Below are 23824 nucleotides of genomic sequence, written 5' to 3'. Positions count from 1 at the left end.
CAAAAGCATTTGGAAATGGTTTGTAACTTCCTAAATAGACAATAATGGGTTAATGAAAAATGAAGTGTTCCCAAGTCTCAACCTCTAGATGATAGCACAATTTGCAAATCTTGACCCATTAGTTGAATTGGTGCTCTCCCACCACTTGAAGTTTATGTGAACCCATTTTGCACTAGCCTATTGTGATGTGGAGAGCATGCATCTATTGATGGCATGTGTATGGAGATTAGACATTCAATTTGTCCCCTGCACTCCATGAAGTGCATTACATTAATGACCTAACCTACCCAGGAGATTTGTGCAAGTGATCTAACTTCATTTCCCATAGATGTCATCTTGGGTGAGGTGTGAGGTGGTCGGGTGCATCAAATGAGTATTTGAATGTAAGGGGAGGCTCTTTGGAAATACTTGTAGACTTCAAAAGATTCAATACCCTCACAAACCATCCATAACTTCATTACTAATGATCTATCTTGACTCTCTTATTACCCTTGGTAGAAGGGAGCATCAAAAAGAAGGAAACAATCAACTCAGTGGAGGTCAGTCTAGGGGATGCCTATAGAATCTAGAACTAGAGTTTGAGGGCCCCTTGCATGTATAAGGTTGGGAGTGCTTTTCGGAACACCAAAAGAATTTGGAAATGGTTTGTGACTCTCTAAACAAATTGTGGAATCACTCTTAGATCTCATAATAATGGGTCAATGAAAAATGAAGTGTTGCTTAGTCTCAACCTCTAGAAGCACAATTGACAAATCTTGACCCATCAAGCGAGCTAGTCTCTATGTGAACTCATTTTGTATTGGATGAACTTCATGCATCTAGTTATGCATGAATATGGACAGTAAACATTGAGTTTTTCCCTTGGCTCCACAACATTCATTGCATAAAACTTAAAAGGTATCTTTAATCATAGCTATTGATGTTTGAAGCTCGGGTATGTGCTTTTGCACAAGGCTAAGTGTTTGGGCGTGCAAAATTTGCCTAATACACCTTTAGACCTTAACAATTACTTTAGTAATTAGAGTAATTTATTTTATAAGAGAAAAGTGAGTTTAATCTAATGAAATGCAATTGTTTTTTTGCATTAGTAAATTAGATGAATCTCAACTCTCTATCTCAAGAGAGGTGTGATCTAATCTTAGTTGTCAATTACTTTGGAGATCAGGGTTAGTGATTCGATCATAACTCAAGCTTATAAAAGAAGGGCTAGGCTAAAGGAGAAGATACATAAGAGTCATAATAATGGGTCAACGAAAAATGAAGTGTTGGTTAGTCGATTTGTGAGAGTTGTTTCAGATGTCGAGCATGTTGTGGATGGAGCCAAGTTTCCATAGGAAGCCACAATTATTGGCAAGGGCACGAAGACTAGTTGAATAGCGTGCAAGTGGGTCGCAAGCCACTAGTAGGAGGAAGCCAACCAACAAACATTCTTAGACTAGTTGATAGCAGGTGATGCATGCGTAGATGTTAGGGATGTTACAAGGATCTAGCCATTGCAGGAAGATTCACTTGTAGAGCAAGTACATAGGAAGTTGATAGAGGAGCAACCACAACTGTATAGTCTGTACCAGAGCCATAACATAAGGTAGAGTGCAGTTACATCTAACATTTTAAGTAGTAGATTTTTCAGTTAGATTTATGATTTGGAGATGGTCACAACCAGTTTAAGGTTTGAGGACATGTTGGAGGGCACATACAAATTCATCCCTTTGAAGGTGATGGTTTCATTGATTCTCATGGAGAATGGCATATGGGAGTTTGCTAACACCAAACTCACCTCACTACAAATGCTGCAAATATGTTCATCCACAATCAGAAGGATATTTGAGGGCCATTATCCCTTGTACGGGAGCCCTAGACTATTGTATTATATGTTGATAATATAACGAAGTTGGGTTACATATTTTTTTTTATTGTTCCTATTGTGCACATGATTGATTTATTGCATTATATTTTTCCGCTGTGCAAAGTAGCTTTGTTGAGATTCTCGGTTTGGTAGCATCAGAGATTTAAGATTCTATCCTAAACACCAGGGTTGTGGAAACTCAACTTGGTATTAGAGCGTGTTTGAGCTACTCTGCAAGAGAGTGAATCAAAAGAAGTGCACAATGAAGTAAAAATTAAGAGGGAGTTGGTCATAGTAGGTGAAGGGCTCACTACAATGTCGAAGTTGCAGGTTGGTCTTCACAAATTGGAAGGGCTGTCCAACTATAGTCCTTGGAAGGAAAGGATCAAGTTGATATTGCAGGTCAACATGATCTGGGAGTTTGCCGAGAACTAGATCAAGAAGCCAACTGACCCTAAGGAGCTGGAAGTGTACGTGGAATTGGATACGAGGGCGAGATTAATCATCATAGATGGTGTGAAGGATCCATTAATACCTCATTTGTATAGGAAGAACATTGCACATGAGATGTGGATGGCTCTTCAGAATTTGTTCCAGAATAAGAATGAGAATCGGGTACTGGTATTAGAGGATAAGTTGAAGTCCACCAAGATGATACACGATGAAGGAGTGACTTGACGAGGTTGTCTCAGGTCAAAGATGAGCTTGCTTCTGTCGGTGTGACTATTTCAGATTCAGATATGGTGAGGATTGCTTTGAAAGGGTTCATCGAGGAATGGAAGCCCTTCATCAAGGGGATCGTTGCCAGAGAGAAGTTGCTAGATTGGAATAGGCTGTGGGACAGCTTCATTCAGGAATAGTTGTGAGACGAGGATCTTCATCCGAAGAAGAGGGCTTCACATGATGACATGGCACATTCCGCATGAATGAAGGGTAAGTAGAAGGACTTGAGTAAGTTCAAGTGTTTCAATTGTGGCAAGGTGGGTAATTTTTCGTTGAGATGTCTGATGAAGAAGAAGACGAGAGATGATGAGAAGAAGAAAGGGAAGCAGGTCGCTGGTGTTGCCACTTCTGCTGAGATAGATGCTCTCACTAAGAGGTTGGAAGAGGGGACTTTACTGTGATCTCTCATTTCTTGCAGGGTACCATCGATGAGGATGCATGGTTGTGGACGGTGGTGCGTCGAAACATATGATAGGGTCATAAGTGGTATTCGAGACTCTAGCTAAGTAGGACGCGAAGTTACACCTAGTGTTCATTGACAAGAGCCAGAAGGAGATCCGAGGATCGTGAGTTGTTCCATTCAAGATGGAGTGAGGACTGGTAATGTGGGTTCAAGATGTACAGTTTGTACCAGGACTTAGATATAGTGTGATATTTGTCTCAGTGATTGAGAAGAAGGGGTTTGAGGTATCCAGGAAGGGAAGGCAAGACTCATGCCTAGAGGATCTAGCTTTGCAAGTATTGTGATTGGAGTTAGGGAGCATGGTCTATATAGGTTGATGGGAAAGCCTATGGATCATGAGAAGAAGAAGAAAGAGGATCAGGTACAGGTTCCAGAGAAGCAGTTGCAGGTGCAAGCCTCAGAGGTACAGGGTACAGGTTCTAGAGAAGAAGGTATAGGTTCTAGAGAAGAAGGTCCAGGTTCCAGAGGCTTAGAGGGAGTCAAGTTCTAGAGGGAGTTTGCAGGTTCAGGGGGAGACTTTGTAGCCCAAGAAGAGTGCGTGGTCAGTGGGGAGCAAGGGTGCTTCCCACATATGCCAAGAAGGAATCGTGGAGACAATGGAAGACATTTCAGGAGAAGAAGAAGAAGCAGGATGCTTCTAGCGACAGTGATACTTCTGAGAGAGGCGTAGTTCAAGCTACAGGGATTGTTGCAGTTGTGAGCGCCAAGAGTTGGGCGAGTGCTGTGAGTAGTAGCCTTGGAAGTTCCTCCCTTGCTAAGAGAGAGTGTTGATTTTTGATAGCTTTGTAGGTACTCCAAGCCCTAAGTTTCGGGGTTTGGAGGTTGGAGCATCACAATAGGTCATTGTGGGCTTGGAACCCAAGGTTGGGGTTTTGTACCGAGAGGAGTTCGGCCAAAACCATGAGGTCTACTTGGCATGTGATGAATGGAGATGATAGAGGATGGTGAGGAGAATCCGACGCATCGAGAATCATCAAATTCCGAGTTGTCTAAGTGGAGATATGAATTTCTTAAGATAATGATGGGTTTTTGGACACACAAGTCATGTAGGATTGAGTTAAATATGTCCAAAAGACATGTCTCCTAGATAATTCGTGGAGCCCTTGTAAGGAGTATAAATACAAGGTGATTTTTGATAGCTTTGGAGGTACTCCAAGCCCTAGGGTTCAAGGTTTGGAGGTTGGAGCACCACAGTAGGTCATTTTGGGCTTGGAACCCAAGGTTGGGGTTTTGTACCCAAAGGAGTTCGGCCAAAACCATGAGGTCTACTTGGCATGTGATGAATGGAGATGATAGAGGATGGCGAGGAGAATCCAACGCATCGAGAATCATCGAATTCCGAGTTGTCTAAGTGGAGATATGAATTTTTTAAGATAACGATGGGTTTTTGGACATGTAAGTCATTTAGGATTGAGGTAAATATGTCCAAAAGTTATGTCTCTTAGAGAATTTGTGGAGCCCTTGAAAAGAGTAACTATAAATACAAGGTGATTTGAAGTCATTTCATCCATCCAAGTGCATCAAGTCTCATCTAATACATTTTTGAGGTAGCCACATGAGCAGAGGACCTAGACGTGGGAGAGAGGAGCTATGCTAGGGCTGTTTGGGTCTCACTATAGGTCCAAGTTATTGCAGAAGGAGGCCACATAACAAGAGGGGGTTTCAGGGTTGTTTTTAGGTGCGGTTTTGTGTGGAGGAGGCTATGTCTGCTACAACGTAGTAGTGTGGTCACCTAGAAGTGTTGTGAGGGCTGTTTAAGGCTGTTGTCGGATGCCGCAAGCCTAAACAACAGTGTGGAGAAGAGCTGTGCCGTTTGGAGAGGGTTGGAAGTCCCAATCTAGGGCTAACACTTGACAACAAAAGCATAAAGGAGCAAGGAAGAAAAGAGGGCTGTAGCAGTGTGTTATAAGCCCTAACCAGGAGCAGAACTTGTAGCAGTGAATAGACCTACAAACACGGTATGTATTGATGAAGTATTTGCTGATTTGATGCTAAGGATGGTGTCCTAGTGTGGACAAAATTGTTTGCAGACTGTGGAAGCCAAGTGGATGGGCTTGACTTGGTGGTTAGAAGCCCTAACCTAGGAGCAAATTATACAGTGAAGTATTGTGCATCTTTGGATTTATGGAGGGCAGCGTGTTGATGTCCAAAGTATCCATTGAACAGGTGGACAAGAAGGATGTTGACAACTGTGTGTTGGGTGAAGTATTGAGCCTAATGTGCAACTCTTTGATGGACAAAAGAGGTTGCTAAGAAGGCAGATTGATAGCTCAGGGATTGGCCAGACTTGAGCAGATTGGATCAGCCCATGTTCATTGTAGCAGAAGTGACTTGCATCAGTGATAGGTGGCAACAGATTCCAACAACAAAGTTTAAATTTGTCACTTTTTGACAAATCACAGAATAACCATCCACAAGTCCTGTGTGGTGCAGCCTATCTTTAACTGCTAGTCTGCTAATGAGAACATGCCACAGCAGAATTATAGACTTAAATGACGAGTGGGTTTTTAGATGTTTTAATGTTAATTTTTGGTATGTTTATGCTTTAGAGCAATTTACTTCAATTTCTTTATTAGCCCAATATCAATATCCAGTTTAGAAATCACATCAGTATGATAGTAAAATGCAGATAGAACATAAACATAGACAGTAGAAGACAAGCCAAGACAAGAGGACACAAGATGTGGCACCAACCAGGGACAAACCCCAATGTGGGGAAACCATTGATCAATTCTTCTTACATTCTTCAATGGTTCAACAGAGAGAGAGAGAGATAGTACAAATTTACAAACCTGATAATTTATGACAGTAGCAGAAAAGCCCTAACCAGAAAAGTCAACGCTGGTCAAACAGGGCTGAATTCTTCCTCTAAGCAGCTTGGTCAAACCCAGTCAACTTTGGCCTCCAACAGCAAACCCAAACAGTCCCAAAAAAGTCCAGTTAAATGCTGGTCAACTAAAGTCAAACTACGGCCAGATCTAGGGCAGTCAATGCTGGTCAAATGAGAGGTCAAATCACCTTGATTTTAGTGCCCAGATCTGCGGCCTACCAAGGAGAATGTCCTACAGTCAAGAGGAGGTCAATGCTGGTCAACACAGCCCAAAATGCGGCCTCTGAAAGTCAGCCAACGCTGGTCAACACAGTCAAACAGCCAAACAGAAAAAATCCTTCTTTCCTTCGCGCATGTGAGAGATAGCTGCCAGATTTGCGTACCCAATCAAGTGAGGAAAGAGAGATGAGTGAAGATGAGATGATGATAAAATGACTTGAGGTCTCCTCCTTTTATATGCAACGTTGAGGATGAGCTGGGGGTTTGAATTCCTGTTTTGCTTGCTGGCTGACCTTGACAATTTGTCAATAATACAAATAAATTCATATCTTCATTTTTACATGTCGGAATCAGATGATCTTTAGATCAATCCTACACCTCTCGGAGAGAGGAATCCAAGAAAAATATCAGCTGTCATAAATAAGATGACTCATGTGGAGCTTGGCCCTAGTTGCCAATTTTAACACTTAAGCCTTCAAAGTCATCTAGCTTCATTGTCCTGAACAACCAGCTTCTGTAAGTGAAGCTTGGTAAGTTCTTATCATAAAGCTCTGTGGTTTTATAATTGAAGATAGGGACCCATGTGGAGTTTGGCCCTAGTTGCCAATTTTAACACTTAAGCCTTCAAAGTCATCTAGCTTCATTGTCCTGAACAACCAGCCTCTGTAAGTGAAGCTTGGTCAGTTCTTATCATAAAGCTTTGTGGTTTTATAATTGAAGATAGGTTCCCCATATGTCGATCCAATCTTTCAAATTGGGACCCTAATCATCCAAAATCAATTTAAACGAGCTAGAATGATGTCATTAGATACAGAGTGCTGTGAAAGCTTGTTTGTCAGCTGCCTGTAGTCTTTGGGTGCTATAGTTTTCCATTGCAGCCAATTGCCTCAATGCTCGGCCCACAAATCAGGTATGTTTGTCAGCTGCCTGTAGTCTTTGAGTGCAATAGTTTTCCATTGCAGCCAATTGCTTGAATCCTATGCCCAGAAATCAGCCCCAATTATGAAATCCTTTCTTAACGCACCACTTTCCCTTGAAAGAAGATGTTAAACCAAGAAACTCCTTATTCAATAGGGATATTCATTTTGATCCGACAGTTAAGTCCCCTGAAAGTCTTGATATAGCTGCTTGGATGGTAACTTGCAAGCTTGCCAGACTCTTCTGAAAACTATTGTGACAAAAATTCTAATACACATTACATTAGTGCAATTCCAAACTGTGAGCATTCTTCACAAACGAAGCCCTGCTATTCAGAAATGATTTTTCTTTGAAAATGATGAAGGGACCTAACTTTTTCTTGCTGTATTGGATCTGGTTACTGATGCTTTTGATTTGGCTACTCAATGAGTTCAGCTGACTTATGCGATTTATGCAATCTTTTTTACAGGGCCTTGCAAATAGGAGAGTAGGTGCCACAAGTATTAATGTGGAAAGTTCACGTTCACATAGCGTGTTCACATGTGTACTTGAATCTCGCTGCAAGGTATTATGTTACCTCAAGTTCAATTTCAACTTCTATTAGAATAATGTGAGTACAAATTCAAAGATAGTGATACTTCCATTGGAAAATAATTGGGTTCTATGTCTCTTCCAAACATATGTGGAAAGAAATTAACAGGGGAAAGAGAGAATTTCTCTATAAGAAACTTAGGCTGACTTTTGTTGGGATCATTATTATACAAGCTCTTCAGAGGAAAGCATCTCAGAATGATGAAGTTTGCTTGAAATTAGTTTTGATATGTTTATGTATTTTTATTAACTCTGCATGCTGTAGTGATTCAATGGGAGTTTTTTATTAGAATGCAAAATTTTGAAGTACATAACCACTCTAGTTATGTTCAGAAAATCATCGTATAAGAAACACGACTGATTTCCTCAATTCCTCAATTCAAGCAGTACCAAAACTATTTCTTGAATATAATCTTTGTAAGTTGTATATTTCATTAAACAGGTTGTTTGGTTCTAATATCTTAGTTTTAGCAGTAGAAACACTTGCAGTTGTGGTTCACAGCTTGTGTTACTATCGTTTGATTCTTACCCTATATGAACATGTGGAATTTCTATTAATTAAGGAGTGCAATCTGGATTATATGTTTTTTAATTTGCATTCCTGTATATACTCACTGCAACATATATTTTATTTATGCAGAGTATGACAGATGGTTTATTCAGTCTGAGAACAAGTAGAATCAACCTGGTTGACCTTGCTGGATCTGAAAGACAAAAGATCACACGTGCTGCTGGAGATCGTTTAAAAGAGGCTGGAAACATTAACCGTTCTTTGTCACAGCTAGGGTATGAATGCATTGCAAGTTGCAACATAGTAGTTTTAATGTATGACACAAATGGCACAGTAGGATTTTGATTGAATTGTATGTGAAAAATAGAAAAGTGTTTATGCTACTTTGAATGGATTACTGACCATTTTGTGCCAGTATAGTTCTTTAACAAATCTATCAACATTATAAATGGATCAACTTTTTCATCATGCTTCTGGCATTCTCTGCCCATGGTTAAATTATCCGATGCTTCTCTGTCTAACAATTTTCGATCATTGAAAACATACAGGAACCTGATAAATATTCTAGCAGAAGTATCACACAGAAAGCAAAGGCATATTCCGTACCGCGATTCAAAACTAACCTTTTTGTTGCAAGAATCTTTGGGAGGGAATGCAAAGTTAGCCATGATATGTGCCATCTCCCCAGCAAGCAGGTAATGTCTCTTCTTTAAATGGTCCAAATATAATGTCTTTCTCGGTGGTGGGGGAGGGAGGCGGGGAGAGTAAATTATATTGTAGTTTATCATAATATCAATTGGACTAAGAGAGAGGGTTCTGCATGCTAATCTATAATCTTTTTACCCATAAAAAATATTTCAATACAGTCCATTTTCTTTAGATGTTTTCCTCACCAAAAAATGTGATCTTGCCCATAAAAAAGTATTTCAATACAGCCCATTTTCTCTAGATGTTTTCCTCACCAAAAAAAATGTGATCTTGTGCCTACTTGTGATATAAACTGTCAAGGATTTTCTGCTCAAGTTCTGGAGGATCCTTACTCCACTGGTCATGTTCTTTGTTACTTGATGCTCTGCTTTTACAATTCTTTCCTGTCTTCCAGAATTCTTCAAACAATTCTTCTGGGAACATTTTGTTAGCAAAGCCTTTATCGTTGCCGTTAACCTCCTTGCTGCTTCCATTTACACAAGGATATATTCTTGGTGGAGCCAACAACATTTAATGTGAAATGTTCACTTGAAAATTGAGAAGGTTGATTGTTAATCTCTGCTGTATTGTCTTTTTTTCTGTAGATAAACAGTTGTTGGTATCAATGTTGCACAACTCGTACTCGTATAAGACTCTGGAACAACCCTACTAAGACTCCTCAAAATACAAAAAGAAAAAACTTAAAATATGGTAAATTTTAAGCACAAAAAAGAAACTAATGACAATTCCAATCCTTATAAGTCATAAAAACCACAATATATGCAATAATTCATAACATCATCTCATATCTATAAAAGTACAACATAACATATTCGATTTTTGTAAGCAAAACATTTAGATACTGAATAAGAAAAGGACTCATAATTCCAAAATTAAAATAAAAAATGTCAGCAAGTTCAAAATTCAAATACATATGTCATAAATGATAAATGATTAGAGACTGACTCTGTGCAAGAGAAGTCAACATGTTCTAGTGTTGTTATATACGATGCCAGGTCTCCACAAATGTTGAGGAAATAAGTGTCTGCAAAATATCCATTAATGAGGTGTCTTTTTTGGCCTTGAAGTGGAATTCTCCTAATGGCCTCAATACCAGCCTTTGTCTGAAGCAAATAGCTGAGAGGGTCTCTGTTTCAATAACATAGAGAGTTGGCACTAGTGGGCAACTCTCCCTGATGGGCTGGCATAGTTCAATCTCTTAAGATTATAATTTGATGTCGTTTATGGTTTAGGCATGGGGCCTCATCTGCAAAGCATATCTCTATGGCATGCAGGAGAAAATGATGAAACTCTAGGACATTTACCATAGTAAGAATAAATGACTATTTTAAATGATTATAAGCTTTTTCAAAATTAATATTAAAGCTTTTTCATGTTCACAAGCTTTTTAAAATTCTGACCCATTCCATTCTTTCTTCCAAAACTAAGTACATAAAAAAAAGTTAAAAAAAAAATATCTGAAGAGTTTGTGCCTTTTGAGGCTCGACGGGTCCTATATGGGTCCGATACGGGTTTTATAGGCTACCCATGGGTCCTATATGGGTAGACGAGTTTAATGATAAACCCGCTGGGTAAGGGTCTTAACCACGGGTTCTATGCGGGTGACCTGGCCCGGTATAGGACCTGTGGGCGTATAGGACCCGTGCAGACCCATGGGTACTCGTGGGTCTTATGCGGGTCATGCTTCACTGGTTGGAATGCCTTTTGATTTTGCTTTTATTTATCAACCGTAGATGAGAATTAATATTTTCAGAACACTAGGAAAATTCCAATGGGTTCCCAAATCATAAAGGCTAGATTTCTTGCATTGGCTGTTTCTGAGCAAACCTTGTCGTTATGTTTCCAACATAATTTTGTGGAAATTGTGTTTATAGTACATTAATTCTTTTCCTTTCAATCTTTGCTCCAAATCTGACCGCCTAGATTTATTTACTCTAACTGTAAACATCCCCCTTTTGGATGTGATCTTGTTGGTACAGAAACTGCACGACGTCTTGAATTTTCAACTCTGCCGCCCACATTTGTTTTACTTCAGTCTCCAATTTATATGTAAAGTTCAACTAATGCGGGTGGATGATGACATTATTTTTATACCTTTTTCACTGTTGGAAATTGAGATCTTTATGTGCTTTTTTGCTTTGCCTTTTCTCATAGTTATCAGCATTTTCAACTCTTAAACCTATCCTTAGTTTCTTCCTTTATACTATTTCAAAGATCTCTACATGGTTCTAGGTCTAAGTGAGAAAAACCACAAGTCCTAAAAAATGTATGGAATTTAATGCAAAAGCTGTTATACAATGCAAGATGCAGTTGGCAGCACTAAAGCATCCTATTTAACTGCCATTGCAAAACAAAGTTCAAAGGAATCTCAATGCTTACAAGTGAATCTATGAAAAGACATCATTTTGAACTAGCAGACACTGATACTTCATGTCTTTGTCTATCAACTGTTCCTGTCTTGTGTCTTCATTGGTTATACCATTCATATTATTGCAGAAGTCAGCTTACCAAACATTTCCACCATTGTTTAAAAGAACAATCTGTTAGAATTTTATGCTGTTGTTCCGAATTTCTTCTCCCTTCAGTCTGGGTGAGCAGCAACAGGGATTGCAGAGCTGGAGAGAGAGGGCACTTTTATTAACTCTCTTTACCATTTCTGTTTTGCTGGAGTTATTCTTGTCCATGATGAGCAGGCTTGCCCAGGTGGTTGCTTTAATGCTACAGTGGAGTGCTTTAATGCTGGTGGTTACATTTGATGCTGGGTACATTTCTTCAGGGGCATGGCGCATTTATGATGGCTGACATAGCCTAATAGTTAGGTGGATTAGCAGACAAGTGATTCTGCACAATGACCACTAATGGGTTGCATTGAAGGATTTAATGCTTTCTCACAATGAGGCACGCTTATTGAGGTTGACATGGTCAAGTTTAATGCATCACTTAGGGGTTAGTCTATAAAAGTAGAGGAGCATGCATTAACTAAGCAGTCTCTGTGGGGCAGAGAGTTAGTGCCTTTATTAGTGTGTTGCTGTGAGAGCAAGTATTTGCATCTAGTGTCTTAGTTTCTGTTGTGATTTCCTTCAATAATAGAGTATTTCCATATTTTGTTGGAGATTGCGCTTGGGATCCTAACTTTTCAGACCACATTTTATGGGTGTATAGTTCCTAAGCATAGTTTTAAAAACCAGAATTGGGCATCAAACTGGTCGCCTATCTAACTGTGATTCAAACTGGAACTAGATTAAACTGGATTGAACTGGATTCAATAAACCAGAATTGCATATATCAAAATGGCTCCGGGTGCAGTACATATAAATGATATCATCAACAAAATATATAACCAATGAGGCTCTAAATAGCCTTTAGAGTCCAAAAACAATGCTAAAACTCAAGCTATTAGGCCACTAGCCTACAAATCATTGATCAACCTAATCTCTCATCAAACTCATCACCACTATTAGACATGGGATCATCGGCAGGAGCTACATAAACATCATCTGGTGCAGAGTCTGAGGACTCCTCACACTCCTCTCCAGCCTCAATAGCGGTACTGGGCCTAGCAAAACTAGAAGCATGAGTTGGCTGAGTTGCACGGCCACTGCTCCTCTAACAAATACCATATGCCATGCTTGGTCTTGGTGGTTCACTTCCTTCCACCTACTGGTTCAACTACAAGATCTACATTGGGATCAACACCCCCCAACTCGATGGCATCAATATCAAAATCAACATCCAACTCAACTGGTTGAGTCTCCCCCCACCCATTCTGAAGTTGGATCAATATCATCTAACACATTGGGATTTGTATCAGGTCTTTTGTTCAATCACTGTTCGTGCCTTAGTCAAAGGTTGTATTACATGAAGACAAGTTCATTCAATCATTTTTGTTCCAAACAATTTCTCTTCTTCGTGTGAATCCTCTAAAAAACAGACCAATTGCGCTCACACCCAGAAGAACTGCAAGTTTGGCTGAAAACTCTAACTGCACACGGTTTTAGTTGAGGACATTGGCTTCCAAACCAATCCCACCAGTGAGCTACATAGACCAAGACTAGAGTTTGCTCATTGTTCAACAATTTAGATGGTAAGTTTGAAAAATTTACAAATTACAACAATTGAATATTACAAAAAAAATCAAATAAATTGTAATTGCTTACCTGGTTGATCCACATCTCTAGCAATCTTTGCTAGATTTTTGCCAAATGTGCCTATGGCCCTAGAGAAAGCAACGAGTTGTTGATGTATTTCCAACTATTGCAACTGATCAGGTACCATGCACTCCACGCACTCATACAACCCATCTCTGACCTCCCCAATATGGTCTTCTCCTAGCTTAGCCTTATGATATTTTGGGTTCAGGAAATACTTGATTGCATGTATAAGATGATGGAGTTGATTGTTCCATCTGTTATCAGTGATCTCCTAAATAGGCCCATATTTACCTACTCTGTCCTTGAAGGCTGCCTGTATCTACTCCTTTCCTTGATCCATAGCCTCAGATGTAGCCCATGGCCAATTTTTCCCCATCCACCAACCGTAACATCTTAACAAGGGGCTCACAAATTTTCACATGCTCCGGGTGCAGTATAGATAAATGATATCATCAACAAAATATATAACCAATGAGGCTCTAAATAGCCTTTAGAGTCCAAAAACAATGCTAAAACTCAAGCTATTAGGCCACTAGCCTACAAATCATTGATCAACCTAATCTCTCATCAAACTCATCACCACTATTAGACATGGGATCATCGGCAGGAGCTACATAAACATCATCTGGCGCAGAGTCTGAGGACTCCTCACACTCCTCTCCAGCCTCAATAGCGGTACTGGGCCTAGCAAAACTAGAAGCATGAGTTGGCTGAGTTGCACGGCCACTGCTCCTCTAACAAATACCATATGCCATGCTTGGTCTTGGTGGTTCGCTTCCTTCCACCTACTGGTTCAACTACAAGATCTACATTGGGATCAACACCCCCCAACTCGATGGCATCAATATCAAAATCAACATCCAACTCAACTGGTTGAGTCTCCCCCCACCCATTCTGAAGTTGGATCAATATCATCTAACACATTGGGATTTGTATCAGGTCTTTTGTTCAATCACTGTTCGTGCCTTAGTCAAAGGTTGTATTACATGAAGACAAGTTCATTCAATCATTTTTGTTCCAAACAATTTCTCTTCTTCGTGTGAATCCTCTAAAAAACAGACCAATTGCGCTCACACCCAGAAGAACTGCAAGTTTGGCTGAAAACTCTAACTGCACACGGTTTTAGTTGAGGACATTGGCTTCCAAACCAATCCCACCAGTGAGCTACATAGACCAAGACTAGAGTTTGCTCATTGTTCAACAATTTAGATGGTAAGTTTGAAAAATTTACAAATTACAACAATTGAATATTACAAAAAAAATCAAATAAATTGTAATTGCTTACCTGGTTGATCCACATCTCTAGCAATCTTTGCTAGATTTTTGCCAAATGTGCCTATGGCCCTAGAGAAAGCAACGAGTTGTTGATGTATTTCCAACTATTGCAACTGATCAGGTACCATGCACTCCACGCACTCATACAACCCATCTCTGACCTCCCCAATATGGTCTTCTCCTAGCTTAGCCTTATGATATTTTGGGTTCAGGAAATACCTGATTGCATGTATAAGATGATGGAGTTGATTGTTCCATCTGTTATCAGTGATCTCCTAAATAGGCCCATATTTACCTACTCTGTCCTTGTAGGCTGCCTGTATCTACTCCTTTCCCTGATCCATAGCCTCAGATGTAGCCCATGGCCAATTTTTCCCCATCCACCAACCGTAACATCTTAACAAGGGGCTCACAAATTTTCACATGCTCTGCTGCTTTTTTTCCAAAAGGTGTTGTCAAAAACTTTCTTTTTGGTGTCTTTTCCATTTGCTTTGCGAGCCCACTGAGTTGAATTCCAATTATCGTTGGAAAACATTTTCTGCAAGTTTTGTTGCTGGGAAGTGAGAGATTGCAATATGAAGAAGTGAGTTGCATACCTTGTGATGGCGGGCTTAACAAGCTCCCTGCCCCTAGTGTTTTTCCTCATTAGGTTCAACACCTATGAGTGGTTGTAGATATATTTTGTGATACTCTTGGCATGCTCCATAGTGTTCTTTACCCACTCCACTTTTCCTATGTCCTCAAGCATGAGGTCTATGCAATGTGTAACACATGGGGTCCAAAACATGGTCCTATATTTGGCCTCTAACATCTTTCTAGCAAGAACAAAGTTTGAGGCATTATCGGTGATGACTTGCACAACATTTTGTTCCTTGACTGCTGTAACAATTTCTTCCAAAAGTTCAAATAATAGGTGCATCCAAAACCATGGTTCCTTGAGGGCAGGCGACAAGGAAATTTATGATAGTGCAGCTTTTGCCATTAGTCCATCCATCTGACATGATGGAACAACCTATTTTGGTCCATGACTCTTTAAATTCAGTCAAATATTCTCCAATGGACACAATCTCGATTTGCAAAAGAGTTGCCTTCAAGTCATGCATAGTAGGGCCTTTGAAGCCCTTTTGTGCAGTGATAACATCACACATCGCTTGGTAATAAGGTGAGTGAGTAATATTAAAGGAGATATCTGCATCATACCACCATATGGCATTGTATTCAAAAGCAACATCTCTGCATTGATTTTTCCAATGAGCATCCAAGGTGGGTTGACTTAGACTTGGTTGGGAGGCAGTGGCACTAGCAATAACAGAGGTAGAGGTGGAGGAAGGTGTGAAATAGCTCTTAATGTTCATCCTTTTTTTTAACCTTTGGCTTGGCCTTGAAGTTGAGAGTGAGACCCAAGAGCGGGAGGAACATAATGGAAGTGGTCATGGAGATTGGCGGAAGGGATATAGGAGACTTCAAAGTCAAAATCATCATACCCACTTGCTTCTCTCCTAGCCATAGCTTCTGGAAGTTCCTTCATCCTTGCAATTTCATCTTGTATAGCCTTTTCCCTAGCCTTTCTCTCCTAATACTTCTCAACCTTTTCATGGATTTCTTTCTTAATATGGTGCATCATAGGAGGTTACTTAGCCTCTTATACTAGCCAAGTGTTGTTTCAACTTATAAATCATAGTTTTAAAATTCGGCCGAATCGAATCCGAAACGGCCGAGTTGATCCGAGTCATTGAAGAATTTTATGACTCGGCAGAAAAACCAGTTCGGGAGGCCGAGTCATGACTGACTCGGCCGAGTTATTGCATGACTCGGCCGAGTCAATCATGATTCGGTCAACCCAGCCGTTTCCACATCTACTCGGCCGAGTCATTAAATCTAGCCAGTCCCCACAAAAAACAACGATTTTTCTAATTTTTTTTTAACTTTTTAACATTTAGTTGATTGTTGGGGACTCCAAGGTGTTTTCTAAATTGGTTAAGTGCTATTTGGGGTCCATTCACCTCTCCTAGTATTGATATGCTACTCAAATTTCATGGTAATGTTAAATTCTTAAAGTAAAAGTGACATTCTCCTTAATCTTCATTTTCATCCTTTTACTTAAATTTTTAACATTACCATGAAATGACTCAGGATGTTTGAGAGTGGTTCCGGCCTCATTGGATTTCATATGGAGAAAGTAGAATTTTAGATTTCATTCAAAATTTAGCAGACTTATCAGATTTTCAGGATTTCAGGATTGGAGGATTGCAATGTTTCCATTGAATTTTGTCCTGTATTAGGGTATGGAACTCGTATTTAACCAAGAGCACCAATCCCTCTTTGTACCTTGATGTTAGTGACATTGGTTGTCGAACTTCTTCAGGATTCGCTTCCAAACCAGGAGCTTCTGAAAATGTCGCTCCAGCTCCCGTTTTCGCTCGTGCTCCCCACTTTCGCTCCCGCTCCCAAGTAGCACTGAGCCAGATGATGTTGGCAACTCTAGCAATAGCCAGTAGTATTGGTCACAGAGTTTTGTTGTAGAGGCCATTTATAGCCTCCTTGGTTATTTGTTTTTGTTTTGATCTCTATATCATCATCGTGTATGTATTGGACAATGCATTGGGTGCCATTTTGATATAATGGATATATTCATGAGCCTACTTTGATAATATGTTGTCTTCTATCTATATTCTAATGCTGTGTGTTTGGAAACATGAATGAAAATCTTTAAAATTATGTGTTTTTATAAAAAATAAATATTTAATGTATTTTTTACAACGACCGAGTCATTGAAATCGAGCCGGCCGAGTCGATACCGAGTCGGAGTCGGAGTTTTAAAACATTGCTATAAATACCCCCTCCTCCCATTGGATACATCTAATATTTGCCCAACAATTAACACCTCACTACACGAACACTAGCACCTGCCACCAATTAATACGTATGAGACACTAGAAACACCACATACACACACCAACACCTAACCTGATTATTTTATGACCTTTCATTAGTAGCTCACCCTCAGAGAGCACCTCAAAATAGAGGTACCTTAATTCACTCATTCTTCATGACTGTCTCCATATTTTACCATCAACATCACAATGAACCCATGCAACGTCTTTGACTATTGGGGCTATAATGGATGGTCAAATTTCATATTTGGAAGGAAAGAGATCTGCAAACAAAATAGAAAAATACAATTTAAACATATGATCAACTATGATCCTTCTTCCTTGCTGTTTTTTAACTTGAAAGTTGAAACTTGAAAGAGGGGCAAGAAAATTAAAAAACAGAGATAACAATGAAATCTGGAATTTTTTTAGGGAAAAATCATACCTGTAAGGTTGGAATGAAAACCAATTTTTGAATCCTCCTTCCAAAGATGCCAACTCCAGTAGAAATCTCCTTCAAGATGACAAAGAACCTCCAAACTTGCTGCTGTTGCTCCAAAAGTCATTGCTGTTGCAGCACTGCCCAAGTGCTCAAATTCTCACAAACATTAGAAATCAAATTTGTGAGGCAAATATGAGCTTGGACTTGCTTTTCTAAGTTTAGGGGGGTAGATTTGGGAGGAAATCTGCCCAAGGTTTGCAAAAAGCCACACCCAAAAACGACCCGCGAGTCCCATCTTTCTGTCCACTTGCGTGGCACCCGAATTGGCTGGTCAAGACCGACAAGACGATTCGATAAAAAACCAGCCAATTTGGCACTTAACTGGTCCTGGTCAGCCTATGGACTGGTTCAATCCCGAGATTAGTTGACCAACCAATTTGGCCGATTTCTAGTTTGAATTGGTCAGTTTTTAAAACTATGTTCCTGAGTATTTGTATTTTGAATTAGATAATATATTTCATTGTTTGCACTCCTAAATCTATCAAATATTGTTTTCGTAGATGTGGCTTTGAAGTTTTGTAGGTGGTTCTTAGACTTTAAGTTTGTAACTGTAATCCACTTTAGAGGCAACCTCACATGGGTGTATTGTTGCTGATTCATTTTCTCCTTCAGATAAAACATTGTCTAGCTCAACTATGGTATATTAGATACTGCACCCTCATCTCTTAGATTTGTAGATGCACTTATAGATGTTATAGTTTGGTTACAACATGTTCTAGTTTCCATGCATTGATGTTATAGTTTGGTTACACCATGTTCTAGTTTCCATGCATTGATATTCTTAATTGGATGTGGTGATATAATTTTTGGGTCTTGCTGTGAAAGTGGTAAAAAGTCCAATAACATTTCATAACGTGATGGCTTTTGTTAAGCCCTATATGACCCCCATGTTAACCCTAAAACCCCATACTAAACCCTATATATTGAGTGATTACATTTCTATTAATATTGTTATGTAGGGGTTATCATGGTCCTATTTTATTAGAATTGTACCCTTTGTCTGCTATATATATATATATATATATACTAAGGAGACAATCTTAAGATCATCATATCTTGTCTTATACATCGTATTCATTGTAAAGGGAGCTTCCTCTGTAGAGTGGATTGTAATTATTGACTTAGACTCATGGTTCATAATATTTGGTATTTTAATGCAGATGAACCTAGGGTTTTGTTGTTATATACCTAGGGGGGATAATATGGGGTACCAAGGGAGGTACCCAAGGTAATAATGTAATAATGGGATGGGCCATAGTAACTAATAAGGTGGTTAACCCATGTCATGTAAGGGACCACAAGTAGTTAATAATAATGTAATGGGCCCATGGTATTAGTGATGGTATGAGGGAACCATGGTAATGACCCATGGTATTGTATGAGGCCTATATAGAGGCTAGAGACTCCACATGGAGAGACAGGAAGTGAAGTAATATTGTATGAACGAGCATATGGCTTGTGGAGTGTTCTCCTTCCTTAAGGAGTGAATGTATGGTGTTGCCCTACCTTAAGGGTTTTGATCAATAAAGAAGCATTTCTATCTATTTCTATCTTGTTATTTCTTCGGTTATGTTCTATTTTCATATATTTTTGGATCAGATCTACAACAAGTGGTATCAGAGCACTTTCTTGGGCAAGCCGTGGAGATTTTTATTTTTATTTTTTTTTTAATTTTTGCAGGGTTTCGGGGGCGGCGACTTTGCAGGTCAGATCTGTACATGTTGGTGCAAGATCTGCAGAATCTAATTGCAGATCTGTATTCCTTGTGCAAAAATAGCCGATTTCAAAAAAAAAATCGGTTGAATCGAAGTCCGGATGAAGGAGATATCACTGATCTAAAAATCAGTGGGGTTGCAGACAATTTTCAGGGCAGCGATTTTGCGGCGCAGATCTAGATGTCCTGGTACAAGATTTGCAAAATCTAATTGCAGATCTGAATTCTTTGGGAAAAAATACCCAATTTCAAAAAAAAAAATCAGTTGAATCGGAGTCCGGATGAGGGAGATATCGCTGATTTAAAATCAGCGCTTTTTGCAGAAATTTTGGTGACGGCGGGAGAGTAGCAGCACAGATCTGAAATTTCAAGTGCCTGGATCAAGATTTATACCACATGGGCAGATGCAGAATGATTGTGCCATTTCTAAAAATAGGTTATATTAGCGATTCTGAGCAATATTGACGGAATTGTGACCATTTCAAATTTTCGCCTTTTTTTTTATGGCGGCCCTAGGTCAGAATTTCAGGGACTTGTATAAATTTGATGGCTCTCATCCAGCCAAATGGCTAGCACAAATGGAGAAATATTTTAGATTGAATTACATCACTGATGATGAGACTCAGTTGGGTGTGGGAATAATGTACTTGGACAATGAAAGACAGCAATGGTGGCAATGGCATCAACGTTGCTATCGAAGGCCCTTGACTTGGGACACATTCACAAAAGATCTTATGGACCACTTTGACTGTAAAGCTAATCTTGTGGATAAGCTCACACAGATAGACACACAGCCTAGCAAAGTTTTTGTAGAAAAGAAGGAAACCAAGGAACCTAAAGGGTTATTTTCTTCTGGTATATCTTTATTGCAGGTTCATGGATTGATTCAGAAGGAGAAAATCGTTGTGTCTATAAATCCTAGTTGCAAGCAAAATCTTATAAGTATTAATTTGGCAAAAAGATTGCAAGTTCCAGCAAAACACATTGAAACTGCACAGATTGATAATGAGGATGTTCAAGTGTATAAGGATTTGAAGATTTCTATGGATAAATATGTGTTGCATGGTGATTTTTATGCTTCAGAGATGGATAATATGGATGTTGTTTTGGGATATCCTTGGATGGAATCCGTGGGTACTATCAATATTAATGTGCAGAAGAAATTCCTAAAGCTATGGTATAAAAAGAAGAAAAATACATTACAGGATATTTCCATCCATAAACAGGTAGAGCACATGGAGGCTGAAGCAAAAGATGTTCAAGGGACTGACATATCAGATGATAAGCCTTTGATGATCGACAATCAAACACAAACAGAGACTGCAGAAGAAAAGGTTACAGGTGATGATACATCAGAGGAGGGCTCAGTGGTTGAAGTCATATTGAAAAAGAAGACACCACAACAGGTACCACAGCAGGGTGAAGTCAAGCAAAAGCCATCGAGGGTTAAAACTTCAACATATCATCACCCACATCACCCCGCAAGACAACCATCAAGATGGAAACCAAGTAGTCACATGACAGATAGAAAGGAGAGACGATCCACCTACTACACATCAACACAGAAGAGCTGCCACGGTCAACTTCCATCTCAAGCGAGCGAGGCACCAGCGAGATCGAGGGTTCACCTTTATCTTGGATGGCTAGATGAACGTGCATGGTATCAGTGGACTACTCTTTTGAGTAGATCTTATTATTTGTGTTCTTCCCATGTTTCGGGGACGAAACATGCTTAGGGGGGTGGAATGTTATATACCTAGGGGGGATAATATGGGGTACCAAGGGAGATACCCAAGGTAATAATGTAATAATGGGATGGGCCATAGTAATTAATAAGGTGGTTAACCCATGTCATGTAAGGGACCACAAGTAGTTAATAATAATGTAATGGGCCCATGGTATTAGTGATGGTATGAGGGAACCATGGTAATGACCCATGGTATTGTATGAGGCCTATATAGAGGCTAGAGACTCCACATGGAGAGACAGGAAGTGAAGTAATATTGTATGAACGAGCATATGGCTTGTGGAGTGTTCTCCTTCCTTAAGGAGTGAATGTATGGTGTTGCCCTACCTTAAGGGTTTTGATCAATAAAGAAGCATTTCTATCTATTTCTATCTTGTTATTTCTTCGGTTATGTTCTATTTTCATATATTTTTGGATCAGATCTATAACATTTGTTGCCTCAAATAGGCCATTGCGGTATTTTCACTATTTTTTCTGGGACGTTGTAGATAGTGAATGCTTGACAATATTGAGAAGAGATCTCAAGGTATATCTAGTAAAAATTGCAAATTATGGTTTGCTCTGCTTTTAGAGATATACCTTGTGTAAGTTATGGTTTGTGAAGGGTCTTGAAATGAATTTCAAAAAGTGAGCTTAGCATTTTTGGTATAACATTTTTTCTTTGATAAATTTTTAGACATCTTAGGAGACAACGAAGTAGCTTAGGTAAAACTTTCATAATTATATTTGAAGAATTGGACACTTAAATACATTATACAATTTTACTTTTGGGAAAAGGCCAAAAATCAATAAGACCATAACTTTCACTTGGCACATCAAATTTTGGTCGAATTCATGGAATTGCAAAGAAGGGACATCAGATTATTACAGACCAAAATTTCAAATTTAGTAGGGCTCAAATCTCAGAGATATATCAAGAAAAACTTCAGCCATTCATATATTCTCCAAAAGTAGGTTTTAAAGGTATGTAACTTACAAGTAGTGTAACTTTTGCTTAGAAGATCCATTTTTTGGTGACTAAAAGTTGTGATAAAGAGGAGTACTATTATTATTTTCCGACATGCCTCCAAAGAAATCTACTACACCAATTAAATCTCTTGAAGGCTCATCCAAGACTCATGAAGAAAGTGAAGGCTTAGAATTTAGGTTCTCTCAATCAGAGAATAAATTTAATAAAATGGATAGTAGTTTGTTGAAAAAGGTGGATTTATCAAGTTTTCAAGAATTCCTTGAAAGAGAAATGATGGATACAATGGAAAAAAGATAAATGAAAATAAGAAAGAAATTCAAAAATCCATGAATACCATGGAAAATCTTCTCTTGGAGAGGCTTTCTAAATCGGATATTGAGATCCAAGGAAGTCATGAAAATAAGGAACTCAATCACCTATGGGGAGTTTTTTATCATAATTGGAGAGTAGAAATATTGAATCACGTAACCATAATCAAGATTTTTCACTCCAAGGTCCTCATAATCAAGGCTTCAGTTAGCACGAAGGAACTACCACATTCTGAAGATTGATAAATATTGTGGAGATGCAATGTGCAAAACCTCTCAAAGACCAGATTAATGAAAGATCATTTTAATTCTGAATTCTGAGCAAAAGTTGCAGTAAGTAATGTTATATTTCCTTGTATTTTTACTGTTTCATCTTATACTTTCTTCTGTTGGGAAGGACATTTGTAGCAACAAGATGAATTGAAATCAATACTACAAATTTACCTATGCTATTATTTGTACCAAACAATACCTGTAGTTTGAGTAAAATTTTCCTTAATGTGGGCGCTCTGTCTCTTTCAGAAATTCACTCATACTTAGTTCTTAGTTTCTTGTGTTATTCATCACTTCATTCTCAAGGTTTCGAGCTTGAATTCTTTTTGCTCAAGCTGTTAAATCTTTCATTCTCAATTTTCTTCTTTCTATTTTATCAGTTTGAAGATCTACATTTCTCAGATGCCAACTATTTTGAATTGAAGTTATGAGCCTTCGAATTAGTTATGTTCATTGCAATTTTTATTTGCCCAACTCCAACCAATCATTTAAAAAGTTTTCATTAGATCTTGATAGATGTCCTGGGCATTGACCTTTTACAGCCAGAAGTTGTCTCTAGGGAACAACACTCCCTTTGAAATATAACAGTGTTTCTTGCAACTAGGTTGCACTTGGACTTGGTCCCTATTTGGACCTAAAATTTGATGAGCTCCTCCTTATAGCTGGAGAAGTATTCCCTAACTCTTGTCATATGAAATGATGTCCCACTGTCTATATACCATACACCTTATGAAGTTGAGCTAGGTAGGCAAGCGAGTAGGGAGCTTAGGTACATTCCTTTATTGGAATATGTCCTCCCGATTTGAGAGGGAGAGATATACATGTCATTCTGGTCTTCACCTGGGAAGACAAAATGGAGGATTGTGTAATCATTTGGCATCCGATACTCTTTGAGGATGAGGTAGGGCATCCAACAGAAAGAGTAGTCGTGGAGGACCGATATTCTTTGGGGGCTCGGGAGTCCAAGATAAGAATATTTGTCATGGGACATATCTTGAGTACCCAGGCAAGTTATATTCCAAGAGAGACAATGATGAGTGTGTCTATAAATCATTGGTCTCGCCAACATTGAGCTCAGATCTTGTGGAGATGAGGAACTGTTAGTCAAGGCTTTGCTATGTAACAATGCTGGTTTGATATGATGCTATACAAATGAGTTACAAATCTGAATTCTTCTTATGAGAAATTCTTCAGATTGAGAA

General features: G+C 39.0%; 1 protein-coding gene across 1 annotated transcript in view; it reads left to right on the top strand.

Annotated features, from left to right (window-relative positions):
• Positions 1-23824, top strand: part of LOC149239887 (kinesin-like protein KIN-12B) — a 61781-nt gene that overhangs the window by 14516 nt on the left and 23441 nt on the right. The window contains 3 exon segments of the mRNA XM_089373569.1: positions 7469-7564; positions 8231-8376; positions 8650-8796. Of these exon segments, the coding sequence (XP_089229695.1) occupies positions 7469-7564; positions 8231-8376; positions 8650-8796 (389 nt within the window).

Source organism: Pinus tabuliformis, chromosome 8, assembly GCF_031772625.1.
Source record: "Pinus tabuliformis cultivar Carrire ecotype Pingquan chromosome 8, CPIR1, whole genome shotgun sequence".
NCBI lineage: Eukaryota > Viridiplantae > Streptophyta > Pinopsida > Pinales > Pinaceae > Pinus > Pinus tabuliformis.
The sequence above is the reverse complement of the archived record's forward strand: the minus strand, read 5'-3'. Positions and strand labels throughout refer to the sequence as shown.